Raw genomic sequence first — 14,530 nt, forward strand, 5'->3', positions numbered from 1 at the left:
ACACAGCCAAGGGCTGGGGCGGAAGTGGGTTTATTCTGGGTCTGCCCACTGAGCCAGCCAGGGTGCTGGCGGCACCAAGCAGGTCTGAAGAGTGGGCCACCACAGTCCTGGGGACAGCCTAGGCCTCCACGGCCCGGCCATTGATGACGCGGATATGGTGGATGATGTCCTGGATGGCTTCTGATGTGGTGCCCTGGCCCCCGATGTCTGGTGTGTGCATCTGCAGGAGACCAGAAAGCTTGGTTACACGCCAGGATCCGGCCAATCTGAGACCTGGCCTGCAGGCGACCCAAGGCTGCCCACTACGCTCTGTGGTGTGCAGGAGCTGGAAGGGCCGCCAGGCAGGCCGTAGTACCAGCTAAGGCCCAGAAGGCCCAACCAACCTGGTGTCACCCTCCCTGTGGTGGCGCTAGGTCACCATTTCCAGCCCCTTGGGCGCCCTATCAGCTCAACCTGGGCGGGGGTTGGGGGGCCTCACGTTTTCATTGTCCATGGATGCCAGGACAGCCTTGCGGATGGAGGTGGCATAGGAGTGGAGCCTGAGGAGGAAGAACAGAGTTCAGTCCTCTGGGCCTCGGATGCAGTCTGTGGGCCGATGGCCGGGCACTGAGAAGCCACTTACTTGAGGTGGTCAAGCATCATGCAACTCGCCAGCAGCGTAGCCGTGGGGTTGGCAATGTTCTTATTGGCGATACTCTTCCCTGTGTTCCTTGTAGCCTGGAAGAGGCGACATGAAAAAGGATGGGGCTGGTGAATGTAAGAATGTTGAGGGTACTGTGCATTGGTGTGAACTGTCCAGAACAGGCAAATCGAGAGACTGAGCAGATGAGATTGGTGCCAGGGGCTGGGGGGAGGGGACAGAGAATGCTGGCCACAATTACCAGATTTCTCTCTCTTTTTTTTTTGTAAGTAAGAAGTGGATTTATTCAGATTCAGAGAGAAGCACATTCCACAGGGTGGGCCATCACAGAGGGCGAGGGCCTAAGATTTCTCTCTATGGTGATGAAAATGTTCTAGAATTAGTGGGGATGTTTGCACAATTCTGAATATTCTAGAAACCACTAAATTGCTTACTTTCAATGACTGAACTAGAAACTGTATTAGCTATAGTTTTTTGCCGACCTTTGCCGACAAAGGTCCGTCTAGTCAGAGCTATGGTTTTTCCAGTAGTCATGTATGGGTATGAGAGTTGGACCATAAACCTAAGCGACAAAGAATTGATGCTTTTGAACTGTGGTGTTGGAGAAGACTCTTGAGAGTCCCTTGGACTGCAAGGAGATCCAACCAGTATATCCTAAAGGAAATCAGTCCTGAACATTCAGTGGAAGAACTGATGTTGAAGCTGAAGCTCCAATACTTGGGCCACCTGATGAGAAGAACTGACTCCTTGGAAAAGACCCTGATGCTGGGAAAGACTGAAGGCGGGAGGAGAAGAGGATGACAGAGGATGAGATGGTTGGATGGCATCACCAACTCGATGGGCATGAGTTTGAGCAAGCTCTGGGAATTGGTGATGAACAGGGAGGCCTGGCATGCTTGCAGTCCATGGGGTGGCAAAGAGTCAGATGCAATTGAGCAACTTAACTGACTGACTAAGCTCTAGTTCACAAAGGCCCATGGCCTTGGCATCACTGGTGGCACTCACCGTCTCAAACACGGCATACACATGGCCATAGTTGGCCCCAGCCACAAGGCCAGGGCCCCCAACTAGCCCGGCACAGACGTTGTTGACGATGTTGCCATAGAGATTGGGCATCACCATGACATCAAACTGCTGGGGCCGGGACACCAGCTGTGGGGTGGGGAGGAGCAGTAAGGAGCTGGAGCACCGGCAGGCCCGTGCGCCCAGGGTGGGGGCCCATGCAACATGGCAGCCCAACTACCTGCATGGTGGTGTTGTCCACGATCATATTCTCAAAGGTGATCTGGGGGTAGCGGGCTGCCACTTCCCTGCAGCACTGGAGGAAAAGCCCATCGCCCAGTTTCCTAGGGTGACGCAGGACACCAGCTTGGCCACAGCCCACCGAAGGGACAGGATTCACCAACGCAACAGAACCACCAGTCCCGTCTGCAGAGTGGGCAGAATCCCGTTCCACCTCCCTCCGATGTGTGCACTGAGAGCAGGCCTGGGCCCCGGTGTGGAGGGGCGGGGTGGGGGACATACATGATGTTGGCCTTGTGCACGGCTGTCACTTTTTTGCGCCCGCTCTCCTGGGCCAGTTGGAAGGCGTACTCAGCGATGCGTAGGGACTTGGCCTTGGTGATGATCTTCAGGCTCTCCACCACGCCTGCCACACTCTGGGAAGGCGAGGAGGGACCGGAGACCCATATCCTGTTGGAGCCTGCCCTCCAGCACGCGGTTCCCTCCAGGCATGGCCTTCCTGACCGCCGGCCTAGCCAGGCACCCCCTGCACCCCACTCACCTCGTGTTCCAGGCTGCTGTACTCGCCCTCTGTGTTCTCCCGGACGATGAGGATGTCAATGTCCCGATGCCGAGTCACCACACCTGGCAGGCTCTTACAGTGGATAACGTTGGCATAGAGGTCCAGGCTGGTGCTGCGGGCGCACCAAATCTGATCAGCCAGCCGCAGCCACTGCCATCCCCACCCAGCACCCACGCTGCGCCCTTGGATCTCACCGAAGGATGTTGTTTCGTGATTTGTGAGATGGGGGCAGGTTGTGGTTTGTTTCAATGTTGCCTGCAGGACAGAAACAAGACCAGCAGGCTGGAGAGGGGCCCAGGCTCTGGTGTGCTCCCGCATTTGAGCTGGCGGGAGCAGGACTTCATAGAACACCCTAGCGCGCTTGCAGTTGAAGCACCATGAGAGCGGATGGATGTGAGCGTCTGTGTGTTGGGTTCACTGATGGCTTCCTGGCATATAACAGACGCTCAATAAATACTGAATGAAGGAAGGGATGAAAACAGCTGGCAGCTAGCCAGAAGGTCTTGCTAGACCCTGGGTGAGGCTTGGCAAGGCCAGGGTACAGCTGCAAGGGCAGCTCAGCCAGGGTTTCTGCCAGGCCTTGTGTCAAGGTGCCACAAAAGCTCCAGCTAAAGGGCAGGCAGGAGTTTCCTGTAGAAGACCACAGCTTCACCTTGGCTGGAACCAGGGCACCCAGAGGGCCAGCTCCCCAAGAAAAGGCAGTCAGAGGATGCCAAGTCGAGGGGGCCCTTCTCAGGTCCCCCCAGGTCTGCCTCGGGTACCCTATCGTTGGCATGTCAGCCCCTCCAGGCGACAGCCAGGGCCTGCGTCTCTACCTTTGTCCCAGCTCACTCACTGCTCCTGCAGAGCAGGTGATTGGCTCAAGTGTACAGAATGAGTGATGGAAACAGTTTAAGGAGCTGGACCCAACCGAGGAACACTCAGTGAGGATCAAGCTCCCAGCTGTAACTTCCACAGCTGTGCCAACTGGAACCAAGGCCACGGGCGAGTCTTAAACCTGCATCGGTGTGATACCTGGTGTGTGAAAGAAGACTCTGAGAGCCACAGCTGACTCCAGCAGAGAGGGCGGCCCCAGGCGGGAGGGAGCCCATGCCTGGACAGGCTCCCGCAGCAGCTAGTGACACCAAGACCACCGAGGTGCAGCATCCATGGGCGCCCAGGGTCAAGGGTCAGCTCGCAAGGGAGTCTCACCCTTCAGGGCCACGCGGTTCCGACGGATGGCCATGATGGCATTGCGGATGTCCTCCTCATCAGCGGTGGAGCTCACGTGCACCTCTTCGAAGTCCACAGGCACACATGCATGCCTGGGGCAGAGCGGGATCAGGATGGTGACCCTAGGCCCTGACCACGGGGCGCGGGAGTCTCTCCTCTGCTGCTGCCCACTCTGCCCGGGCTCTGGACAAGGGGAGACTGAGCCCAGCTGTGCCAGCTGGTGGGGGTGTCCTGACACTTCACGATGGCGTGAGCCGCTCAGGTTCCGCCCTCCCCCTCACCTGGCTCAGCCTGGCAGGAAGGCAGGCACCAGGACAAGGGGCCTCCCGCCACTGGCTCACTACCCTAGTGATGTCCAGTTCTCGGGGTCCTCCTGGCTGGGCCCGGGGGGCTCTGTACCTGAACACCGACTTGACGTGCAGCATGAGCTCTGGTCCAATGCCATCTCCCGGGATCATGGTCACTGTGTGCCGCCCACCATACTTCGCCGACGGGGGCTGGAAGGGAGGGGCAGGAGGGCAGGCCTTCAGTTCCCTTCCTCCCTCGAGCCCTGACTCAGTGGGCCAGCCAATTGGGAGGTGCCAACTCAGGGTACCCCAACCATATACCCTGCCCCACCCACGGTACAGCGCTGCTCATGGGGGGTTGCAGTCCCCCCAAGTCAGGAGGGCAACGACAGAAGCCAGTCCCACCTCTGCCTGGACCTGGGTCAACCCCAAAGCCACTAAAAGCCCCCAACCTGACAAACAGGCAGACCAGAAGGATACTCACAATTGTTTGTTGCTAGAGGGAGAAACAGGAAGGAAGAAGACACAGATCAGCCGAGGTGAGAAGAACAAGGCAGGGCCTGGGGAACCGGGCCTTGCCCCCAAGGTTCAGGGGAGGAGAGGAGAAGCGGGAAGGAGGAGAGGTGGAGATTGCGCCTCAGGGGAGACATGAAGGGGACGGAGCCAAGAGGCGCGGCATGCACACACACCCCTCTGCACCCCAGTTGCCCACAAACCCATCCACATGCACCTACACACGTACGCCTCTGCACACACATACAGACAGACACATGCCCGTATGCACTAGGGCAGGTTACTTACTGAGAAGCTCCTCCGGGGGGCCTCGTGGGCACCTAGAACCTGGCAGAGAGAACCCAGATGCCAGTGGTTGTTGTCAAGTTGGCCAGGGTCAGCCAAGCTCCTGGTAGGGGAGGGGGGGCACCCCCACTATACCCAGACAGGCCCTGAGGCTCCAGAGCTTCCGCTGTCCAAAGACATTTACAGAAATGTTGACGCTTCCTTCCCTGCCTTTTGCTGTTTTTGAGTTTTTTCAGCCAATTTTTCCTGCTCAGTGAGGTCTGTTGAGTGAGGAGAAATTGGCACACTCAACACAGTACAAAAGGAAAACCATAATAGCAAACCACAAGGCCACCACGACCATCATCTACGTAATTTTTTTCCATCACATCTCCTTATTCCAAAAGCAGCATACGGTCAGAACATGGCGACGATCTGGATCATGGAAACCAGAGGGGAAGATAGCACCCAGCCCTCTGCCCCGCCAGAGATAAGCCCTACTGGCCGCATGGGGAATAGCCCTCTAGGATCAGAAGAGCAGACGCTCATCCTTAATCAAGGCCTTCATAAAGGTTTGCAAAGCTGCTTCATGGCCTGTGTGGATTACAGATGTCCCCAACCCCCCACTCGAAATGGCCACATGTGGTCACATCAGTGCCACGCCTGAGAGCTTCAGAGCAATAGCCACTCGAGCCAAATGGGACAGGTGCTCAGAGGGACCCATCTGGAGTCCCCACACTTTCCTGGAGGAAGCAGCCCAGGTCCCAGCTCCCACCACAGGGGGCTATAGGCCCACACTTTCCTCCCTGGGGGGCCCCATCTGCATGCTCTTCAATCCAAAGAGGCAGGGACCGAGCCACAGTCCCTCCTTCTCACTCAGGGATGCCCTGCCACTTGCCTGCTAGGGGAGGAGCAGAGGATGCCAGCCAATGACAGAGTCACTGTGGCCATTTTCCAAAGAGCCTTGCCTTCCTGCTAGGAGTCTAGAAAGCTCAGGCAGAGGCTGACCATCCCATCTGGGTCTCTCCGGCTGGTATTCATAAGGTACCCACTTGCACAAAGCTCTGTAGGCACAAGAGTTAGGAAGGTGACGAACAAGACAAGATGCTCCTTGGGTTTCTACTGATCCGTGGGGCCCCCAGATCAGGAGCAAGATGCATGCTTGGGGTCTTTCTGTTTGCCTTCTAGCAACTGTCAGTATCTAGATTCATCTGTCTGTAGGCTCTCGACACAAACTTGCGCATGGTGGCTTAGACTGCCCTTCCTCCAGGAAGCCTTCCCTGATGCCCTAAGGCTGCAGAGCTGCTGGTCCCCCTGGGCTGCAAAGCCCTACTCATTCCCTTCCTCCCAATCCCAATCTCCCTAGGTTACAGCTGCCTCACTCCTTCTCCAACCCTTGAGCCTCTGAGAGTGGACGCCATGTCTGTCTGATCTCCTGCTATCACCCTAGGACCCAGGAGAATGCCTGGTCCAGAGCTGGGACACAAAACACATTTCTTGACTGAAATGAACACATCAGAAGATAGAGAAAGATATGGCAGGTTCTGAGGCTAGGGAGACCTCAGTCCAAAGCCTCTGTCCACTACTCCTGGTGGCAAACAGCTTAACCTTGCTAAGCTTCCTCCTCTTACCTGAAATCCACAGAACAGAGGTGCCTGCTTTATCTGACCACTGGAAGCATTAAGTGAAAAGAGGTATGCAAGCTGTTCAGTCCCGAGCTGAGGGATGAGGGCTCCCCTTCACCTTAGCAGCCCCTCAGGCCAGTGTACAAGGCTGGTGACCAATGAGGAGATGCTGGGCTGGCCCCTGTGGCTGCCAGCAGTAATTCCTCCTGGGTTCCAGCTCTCTGAGGCCCACGGGCACTGGGAAGGTAACCTGGCCACGATGGTGAGCCACCACTCACCCCGGGTCTGGCTCTATTTAAGTGCAAGGACCCTCCACCAGACCGTGGGGCCCATGACTACCACCAGGGCTGAACCTCTCCCTCACCTGGTCCCAATGCTAGATGTTCCATCCAGCTTTGGCCAAAGACCCGGAGAGCTCTTAGGATAGCGACTTCCCTGATCTTGCTCTGGACAGACTCAAGCCCCTTCCTTCAGGGAGTTACAAAGATTCTGTGAACCTACCCACCAAAGGAGCCCAGGACAAGGCAAGCTGTGATACATGCATTGGTCTCCAGCTTGTTCATCAAGCAGGAAGGTGGACTGTTACCCTTGTCCTTTGATAGTGCCACTGAAAGCAGTCCAGGATGGTATGTGGTTCAACCAAAGGGCTGCTCTGTTGCACACCTTAGTGAAGCTTCTCTCTTCAGCATGTTTATGTTGGATCAAGTACCAATGGCGTCTGCATATTTTCCCACAAGGTCCCACAAATTGGGACCAAAGATCCGGGCTTCATCTCTAAAGGTTCCCATACCCAAGACAACCAGTTTCAGGGCAAGGCAACGCCCAGCTAGCAGCCTTTCAGTCTCCTCATCCCCGCCTCAATATGGACACAAGCACACACACAGGGGAAGTCAGCAAGGAAACAAATGTCCCCACCAAGATCCTGCAAGAGCCTAGCGGCCAGGGACCTTTGGAAAGCCTCTCACCAGCAAGTGGGAGAAGTCAGCATTTTAAACAGAATTTAATAAGGCAGAAACTACGACAGGCCAGCCTTCCCAAGGGCTCAGAGGGGGGAAGCATGCCAGGAGATGTGACCGCAAGGACTGTCAGCAAAGTCACTTGAGTTCTGGAAGGTCAGAGGTGGGTGGATCCTTTGACGGCGAGGGGAAACTGGAGCCCAGAGAGGTCAGACCTCTCATCCCTCCAGGCTAGTCCCGACTTGACGCTTCGGACTTCCCACTCATCTAGGGACTACACTATCCTCATGGAAGTGTGTCAGGAGAGGAATCGGACCCGAATAAGCAACATCCTAAACGGAGAACAACGGAAGCAAAGCCCTCGCGCCTCCCGACCCGCTCCAAGGTTCAGGAATCCTAGCTCCTTCCCATTCCCAGCGCCTGCAGGGTGGGGAAAGCCCCTGGGGCACCGAAAAGTCCGATTGGCCACCTCCACTGGGAGAGGTGGCAAAGCGGTTCATAAGAGGCAAACTCGAGGAGGACTGGCGGCCGGGAACGGATTCCCAGGAGGGCAAGAGCAAGGCGGGCCGGACACGCGACCGCCTCACGAGGGTTCCCACAAGGACACGGGGGAAGTGACACTGCCCCCCGCTCGCCGGGAGCTCCCCCGCCACCATATGCAGACTCCTGGAGCGCCAGACCAGGGTCAAGTTCAGCTAACCCCTTCACTGACAGCAGAGGTGGCCAATCAACCCCGGGCCGCGACACGCTCCCCGCCCCTCGTGAGGCCCGCAGCCAATCAGGCTCCAGAACCGTCCGAGCTCAGCAGCGGCCCGCCTAACCCCGCCGAGGTGCGAGCACCTCTCAGCGAGCGCGGCGGCTGTCCCCGTGGGCCGCTCCTCCTTCTCACCTCCCAAGGACGGCAGAGGAGGGCCGGCCTGAGCACTGCCTTCGCGGCGCCGCCCGCGGCCGTCGCCACCTTCAGCGCCATGACAGAACGTGAAGACAGCCGCAGGTTCCGACACGCAGCTGCTGCTCTCGCGAGAGCTCGGCGGAGCGCGACGTCTCGGGAGGGGGCGTGGTCCCGGCAGTGCGCACGCACGCGGCCGCGCCGGTTTTCCCACGCCTTCTTCCGGCGCCGGAGGCGCCGCTGCCGCCATCTTTGGGGGTCGGCCGGCTGGGCGCCTGGTCCGGGGAGGAGACACGTCAGTACCCCCGGCGACGTCACAGGCCCGCCCAGCCCGCCGGTGCCCGATTGGCTGCAGCGGCCACTGACGCGTTGCGCTTCCTCGTCTGCTCCTCGTGTTCAGGATAACCGCTCTCTTTTTCCCTCGGCAGAGAATAGGCGATGGCGGCGCTGGCATCTCTCGGCGCCCTGGCGCTACTGCTGCTGTCCGGCCTCTCCTGCTGCTCAGGTAGCGGCCTGGCCGGAGTTCTTTTCTGGCGAGCCTCTCACCCACGACTGGTGTTGCGTCGGGGGAGGACGGGTGCGGGCAGAACGGGGATCTGGGCCTTCTCCCTCCGAGAGGCAGGTGGTCTCTGGTTGCGGCGGCCGAGGCCACCACACTCTCGTGCACCACACACGTTCACCCAGCAGCTGAGCTGCTGGAAGAAACAGCCTGATCTTTACCCCGTCTGCTCCAGTGAGGAAGACTCCCAGAGCCTTTCCTTGCGCCTGGCCCCAGCTCCAGCAGGGAAAGTGACACTTGTCCCTGCTGCCACTCCTAGAACCCCTGGTTTGAGGTGGGGGTGGGGGACGTCGGACAGGAGCAAAGCTCTGCAGCGTAGGGCGACCAGAGCGAGAAACTGGGCCGGTGAAGAGGAACCACTTGACTCGATGTGGGGTCAGGCCTCCCCAAGGAATGGGGCTCTGAGTGAAGCGAGGAAGCAGGAACGGTCCAGGCAGAGGGGCCCAGAGTGTGGGGGAGTTAGAAAGGACCTGAAGAGGGAAAGATGATTGCCTAGATCAGATGCTTGGTTTGTGTCCCCTAAGGACTTGTTGGATCCGTATAGGGTTTTCAGCAGTCAGATAGCTTCACGTTCTTGGTTGTTAACAGTGGCCGGGTTGAGTTCTGACTGACACTGGAGTCCAGAAGTGTGTTTAGCAGGAGGTCCTTCCAGGAGCCCACAATAGGCCTGGGGGTCTGGACTGGGTTAGGGCCACTTTGAGCACTTTCACTTTACCTGCCCTACTTCAGGCCAGTGCCCTTGATGCCTGGAGTGTTTCACCAGCCTCAGTGGCCACCCCACCCGCACCCTGGTCACTGGCTCCTTAGGAACTCCCCATGCTGTAGGCAGTGATACCTGGAAAGGACAAATCTGACGGCAAAACTGTGCTTTCCTGTATCTGGAGGAAGAAGGTCAAACTTAGCAAAGTGTGGAAGCATCTGGGGAACGTGGCTCCTGAGAACCACTTCCCACTGACGTTCCCAGGCATCGGCATCTTCCTGCCACTGGTTCAGTCCCAAGCCTCAGCCCAAGTCATGGCCCTGCCCCGACACCGGGTTAGAGCAGTTGGCGCCTGGTGGTTTAGGTGTAACCTTTCCTTCCCTGTGGCCTCTAGCAGTGTGGAGATGGTGAGGGTGCATCCTTCCTCTGAGGGCAGCCCTGTTCAGGGGGACAAGTTGTGCTTCTGGACCCAGATCGCCCATTTCCTTTCCTCCAGAACCGCTGGGGCCAGTCTTGGCTCTCTGTCAACTGTCTGGGGCAGAGACCCTTCATCATGTGGGATGCCTGCATAGGTTTTTGTGCTTTTATATCTGTAGAACACCATGCTTTTATGTCTGCAGAGCACGCCTTCAGTCAACTAGCTAGGGCCTTGCGGCTCTGAATTGAGGTCAGCCTGGCCCTGGGCTTCTGGGGTGTTCCAGGGCAGGCTGCATCCCTAAACCATTGCATGGCTTTTCTGTCTGTAGATCCAGGCAGAGTCAAGGTGTGCAGTGAATTCACACAGTGCACTCTCCACCCCCCAACACACTCACCTGTTCTTTCGCCCTGACATCAAGGTTCCACCCACATAAAGTCTTCCCATCCCCCTTTCTCTGCCTTCCTTAAAGGCCACCCCACCCCTCTTGGCCCCTGCACTTCCAATTCGTCATTTGGATCCATCTCCCAGACTCCACCTGGCAGGGTCCAAAGGGCTCATTGTGTCTTTAGTAGATGAGCTCTGGGAAGTGGGGTAAGGTGGTCCCTTCTGCCCTGCAACTCAGTGAGTGAAAGCCAGACCTTATCCCTCCCTCTCTGCCCCCTCCCCGCAGCAGAGGCCTGTGTGGAGCCCCAGATCACCCCTTCCTACTATACCACCTCGGATGCTGTCATTTCTACTGAGACTGTCTTCATCGTGGAGATCTCCTTGACTTGCAAGAACAGGGTCCAGGTGAGGTAGCAGGGCTTTAGCCAAGAGTGCGAGGGCTCAGAGGTGGGCAGGGAGCCTGAGACTTCGGGCCCTCAGTAGCAACAGGTGAGCTCAGACCTGGGGCTCCATGAGGACAGAGCGAGCATCAGGGTTTCGCTGCCCGGCTGAAGGGAAGTTCAGGGCACAGGCAGGCCAGATTCTAACAGGTAGATAAAGAACATTCAGCTCACTAGCCAGGTCTACTTCTCCCCCACACAGCGGTGTAGATAGACACTTTGCTGTGTCTGGAAAGCATGCTTGTGGGAAGGGAGAGAGAGCCAGGCTCAGCCCCGGGGCTCCTGTATCCCCTTTCTGGTTGCTCTTGGCCAAAACATGTGTCTATGTGGGTGTTTGGTGATTTAAAAACTGAGCAGCCCTGGCCTGGGCCCCTGTAACCTGAAGGCCCAAAGAAAGATGGAAGTTGGGCCTTCTTTGGTACCACCTTCCTTAGGCAGCTCCTTGGGCGCTCCTGATCCCAGTGCCTGCTTCCAGACTCAGAGAAGAAAGGAGAACACTTCAGTCATCCCACCCCTGTTCAGCTAACAGGCTTGCTGTGGATTAGGGCGGCCAGGCCAGTGGAGAGGTGTGGTCCCCAAGGAGCAAGACCAACATGGAGAGACTGGCCCCCATGGTTCTCACTTGGTGCTCCTACCAGACCCAGCGCAGTCCCTTACTCTGCCTGGCAGCCTGCTTACCCCCAGGCCATGGGCACAGCGGAACCTCACAGATGGCCAGAGAGGGGAGAAGGTGAGACTCTTTTTATCCCTTCCCCCAGAACATGGCTCTCTATGCTGATGTCAGTGGAAAACAATTTCCTGTCACCCGGGGCCAGGACGTGGGACGTTACCAGGTAAGGAAGGCTGTGGCCGTCACTTTCGGGGGAGGCCACCTGCTCGCAGGCATAGCTTGAAGCCCTGGGAGGCTTGGCCAGCCGAGCTGAGGTTTTTGGGCTCCATGCGCTGGTAGCAGCACCACATCCATCGTATCCACCCCTTGCCAAATGCACCCCACCCAGGTGTCCTGGAGCCTAGACCACAAGAGCGCCCACGCGGGCACCTATGAGGTCCGGTTCTTTGATGAGGAGTCCTACAGCCTCCTGAGGAAGGTGAGTGTCCCCAAAGCCCCCCCAGGCCTGTTGAAGGGAGGGTGCAGCCCACAGCCACAGCTGTGCCCCTACTGTGGTCCCCATCCCCCTCCCCGACTCAGAGCAGGACAGCTGGGTGGGCACCTTCCTGCCCGACCCACCTAGCCCCATGCCTTCTTTCCTTTGCCCACCTCTCTTCCCACGACTCTGGGCAGGGTTCTGCCTCGCCCAGCCCACCCAGCAGAGCCCCCTGACCCCAGCACCTCCCTCGCAGGCTCAAAGAAACAACGAGGATGTTTCCGTCATCCCGCCTCTATTCACGGTCAGCGTGGACCATCGGGTGAGCCAGAGGAGGGGACTGGCTCGGCCCAGGGGGAGGGGTGGGGCACACTGCCATCCTTGCATTTGAGGGGGCACTGGGGGCTGTGCCAAGGTGGCCGGCGTGTCTTCGTGCCCCCTGGAGTGGCTGACCCCCTCCCCCGTCTGTCTCCTTGGGAATGACCATGGTCTCCTTTCTTGCAGGGTACCTGGAACGGGCCCTGGGTCTCCACCGAAGTCCTGGCTGCAGCCATCGGCCTAGTGATCTACTACCTGGCCTTCAGTGCCAAGAGCCACATCCAGGCCTGAGGGTGGTGCCCGCCCCCCACCCTTGCTTCTTTCAATAAACAGCTATTGGCTATCCCGAGCACCGGAGCTGGGTCACACACATGGGTAGATCTGGGTGCCCAGCATCCATCCACCCAGGTGGACGGCACAAGACTGGAGGTCCTCTCCTCCTCATGTGTGTCTGCTTCATTCCTTGGTCGTCACTACCACTCTGTTCTTAACACCCAGATGGCTTTCAGGACCGAATGCCCAGTACCCAGTGTCTCTCAGGGTTGCCTTCGTGGTTTCCCTCCCACCCATCTTCTGGAAGAGCGTGGCCTTGTCCGCCCGTCCTCACCCAACCTGCCTGGGCCCACCTAAGGAAGGGCCTTCTGACCACCTGCCACAGTGAGGGCAGGGGCCCGGGGACAGTGGTGTGGGAAGCTTGCCTGGAACTCAGGAGTTAGTAGCACACACAGGTACAGCCCTTCTGGCCTTCGGAAGGGTTTCTGGGCTTTGGAACTTGGGGCACAAGCCACACACCAGTACTTTCTGTGTTTTTCCTGGGGGTTGTTGCAGGGACCGCTATGGAGCTGATGCTATTGAATCGAGTTCCAGTAGCTCTCTGGGGGATGGTCCTTGCAGGCTCTCTGCTCCAGTCAGTTACCCCCCTCTGGGATGCTCCTGTCTCGTGGCATCAGGTGGGGCCCAGAGAAAGGCAGAGACAAACCCCCGAACTTCCGAGGAGCCCACTGTCAGCCCTTTCCAGTCTGGCCTTGGACCTGGCTTCCTAGCAACCCCTCTCCCCCAAGCACCTGGCAGGCATTCCTGTGTGGGCTCCATGCTTCAAGTCAAACCACAGCCCTCCCTCCAGCCCAGTTACCCTCCTGCCACCGGTGGGTGAGCGGGGACTGCCTAGGGTCCTTCCCTGCTGCACGCTGTTTGCTAAGCTGTGACCTGGCTGCCTTCCGGGCATTGGTGAGAGATTGTTTTGGGATCAGCCAGCAAAGCACCTGGCGCCCATGATCTGTTACCAGAGAGAGTGAATAACAAGCCTCCAGGGACTGCACCAAAAGGGAGTAGGCTCAAAACTTACCTGAGCGGGTAGGGGGTCTCCTCCGGGCCCTGTCCTTGGGAGCGTGGAGGGACTTGTCTGGGAACCTCCTCTAGACTCTGGGGTCCCAGCTGCTCCTTGCCCCCACCCTCAGGTGGGCAGAGGGTGACTGGCAGGAATGGGGAGGTTCCAGGGCACAGCTGAGTGCCGGAAGGGGTGAGGGTACCCTGGCTGAGAGGCTTTCTGTATTCCAGACAGGTGCCTGCTAGCTGAGCACTTCTAAAAAGGCACGGTAGCAGTTGGCCACCCTGGGGACCTTTAAGATGCAGGCTTCATCACCACTCTGCCCAGAGAGGGTGAGACCCGAATCACAGGGCATTGCGATGTCATGTCTGCCAGAGCCAATGAGAGCTAAGCTCTTGCACCGGCTCTCACGTGGCCAGGGGACCCAAGGTTACAGACCTGTCCTGGACCCCATCCCAGGAGTCCTGGGCATCTGGCACTCCACCCCAGAGCAAGAATGAGGTGCCTCTAGAGCCATCAAAGTGAGTGCTCTTGGTCACCTGCTCTAGCCAGTTTTCTGTGATGGGTTGGGCCCTGGGGAGCCCATTCTCTGTATGGGGTGTCCCTAACCCCCAGCTCCAGAGGCCTCAGGTGTCAGCTGTTTGCCCCTTTTCACGAAAAAGCCACTGGTGTTCCATGTGCCATGCTGGGTCTTTCCTCCCAGCTGCTCAGACAGCAGGGCACTCTGCTTCTATGGGCTCAGATTTCTTGCTCACACCAATCTTGGCAAATTAGAGAAATTCAGAGGGAGTTCCCACAGCCATCTGGTACTCATCAGGTCAAAAGACACTGATTCACATCTCATGAGTGCTAGACGTTGCCTTACAGCCCGCAGCCCATTGCCAGTAAGGCTCTCCCTGAACCACTTCTCCAGGACCTGACCAGAGCTGGGGCGTTGGCCTCAGGCGCACGCCAGTGCCAGGCCATTGCCAGTCCTGAGCCCAGTCTCTGCCCTGCTTCCTGCACCTGGGTACCATCCCTGTGACCGAGCCAGATTTTGGAAATGATTCTGGCGCTGTCCCTCCTCCTCCCGGCATTCTGGAGGCTGACTGCATGACACTTCCCTGTTT

The 14,530-nt window shown here is 58.1% G+C and overlaps 2 protein-coding genes across 5 annotated transcripts; one reads left to right on the forward strand and one right to left on the reverse strand.

Moving 5' to 3' along the window:
- Positions 1–14: 14 nt before the first annotated feature.
- IDH3G (isocitrate dehydrogenase (NAD(+)) 3 non-catalytic subunit gamma) lies at positions 15–8,320 on the reverse strand. Of its 3 annotated transcripts, XM_081564540.1 has the most exons (13): positions 8,191–8,320; positions 4,745–4,783; positions 4,428–4,439; positions 4,056–4,153; positions 3,636–3,748; positions 2,639–2,699; positions 2,424–2,556; positions 2,165–2,298; positions 1,884–1,986; positions 1,646–1,792; positions 623–717; positions 479–539; positions 15–220 (listed from the first exon to the last, which is right to left on the reverse strand). In XM_081564540.1, the coding sequence occupies exons 1-13, from the start codon at positions 8,269–8,271 to the stop codon at positions 119–121; spliced, it is 1,179 nt and encodes a 392-aa protein (XP_081420666.1). In that variant the 5' UTR covers positions 8,272–8,320; the 3' UTR covers positions 15–118. The 3 variants fall into 3 exon arrangements, with proteins under 3 accessions (XP_081420666.1, XP_081420667.1, XP_081420668.1); XM_081564541.1 differs by lacking the exon at positions 4,428–4,439; XM_081564542.1 differs by lacking the exon at positions 4,428–4,439 and having other exon boundaries at positions 4,741–4,783.
- Positions 8,321–8,550: 230 nt separating this feature from the next.
- On the forward strand, positions 8,551–12,443 carry SSR4 (signal sequence receptor subunit 4). 2 transcript variants are annotated; one of them, XM_081564543.1, is made up of 6 exons: positions 8,551–8,695; positions 10,538–10,656; positions 11,450–11,524; positions 11,690–11,779; positions 12,033–12,098; positions 12,281–12,443. In XM_081564543.1, the coding sequence occupies exons 1-6, from the start codon at positions 8,629–8,631 to the stop codon at positions 12,383–12,385; spliced, it is 522 nt and encodes a 173-aa protein (XP_081420669.1). In that variant the 5' UTR covers positions 8,551–8,628; the 3' UTR covers positions 12,386–12,443. The 2 variants fall into 2 exon arrangements, with proteins under 2 accessions (XP_081420669.1, XP_081420670.1); XM_081564544.1 differs by having other exon boundaries at positions 10,541–10,656.
- The last annotated feature ends 2,087 nt before the right edge of the window (positions 12,444–14,530 follow it).

The sequence above is a fragment of the Giraffa tippelskirchi genome, chromosome X (genome assembly GCF_054371585.1).
Source record: "Giraffa tippelskirchi isolate mGirTip1 chromosome X, T2T-mGirTip1v1.2.pri, whole genome shotgun sequence".
NCBI classification, from domain to species: domain Eukaryota; kingdom Metazoa; phylum Chordata; class Mammalia; order Artiodactyla; family Giraffidae; genus Giraffa; species Giraffa tippelskirchi.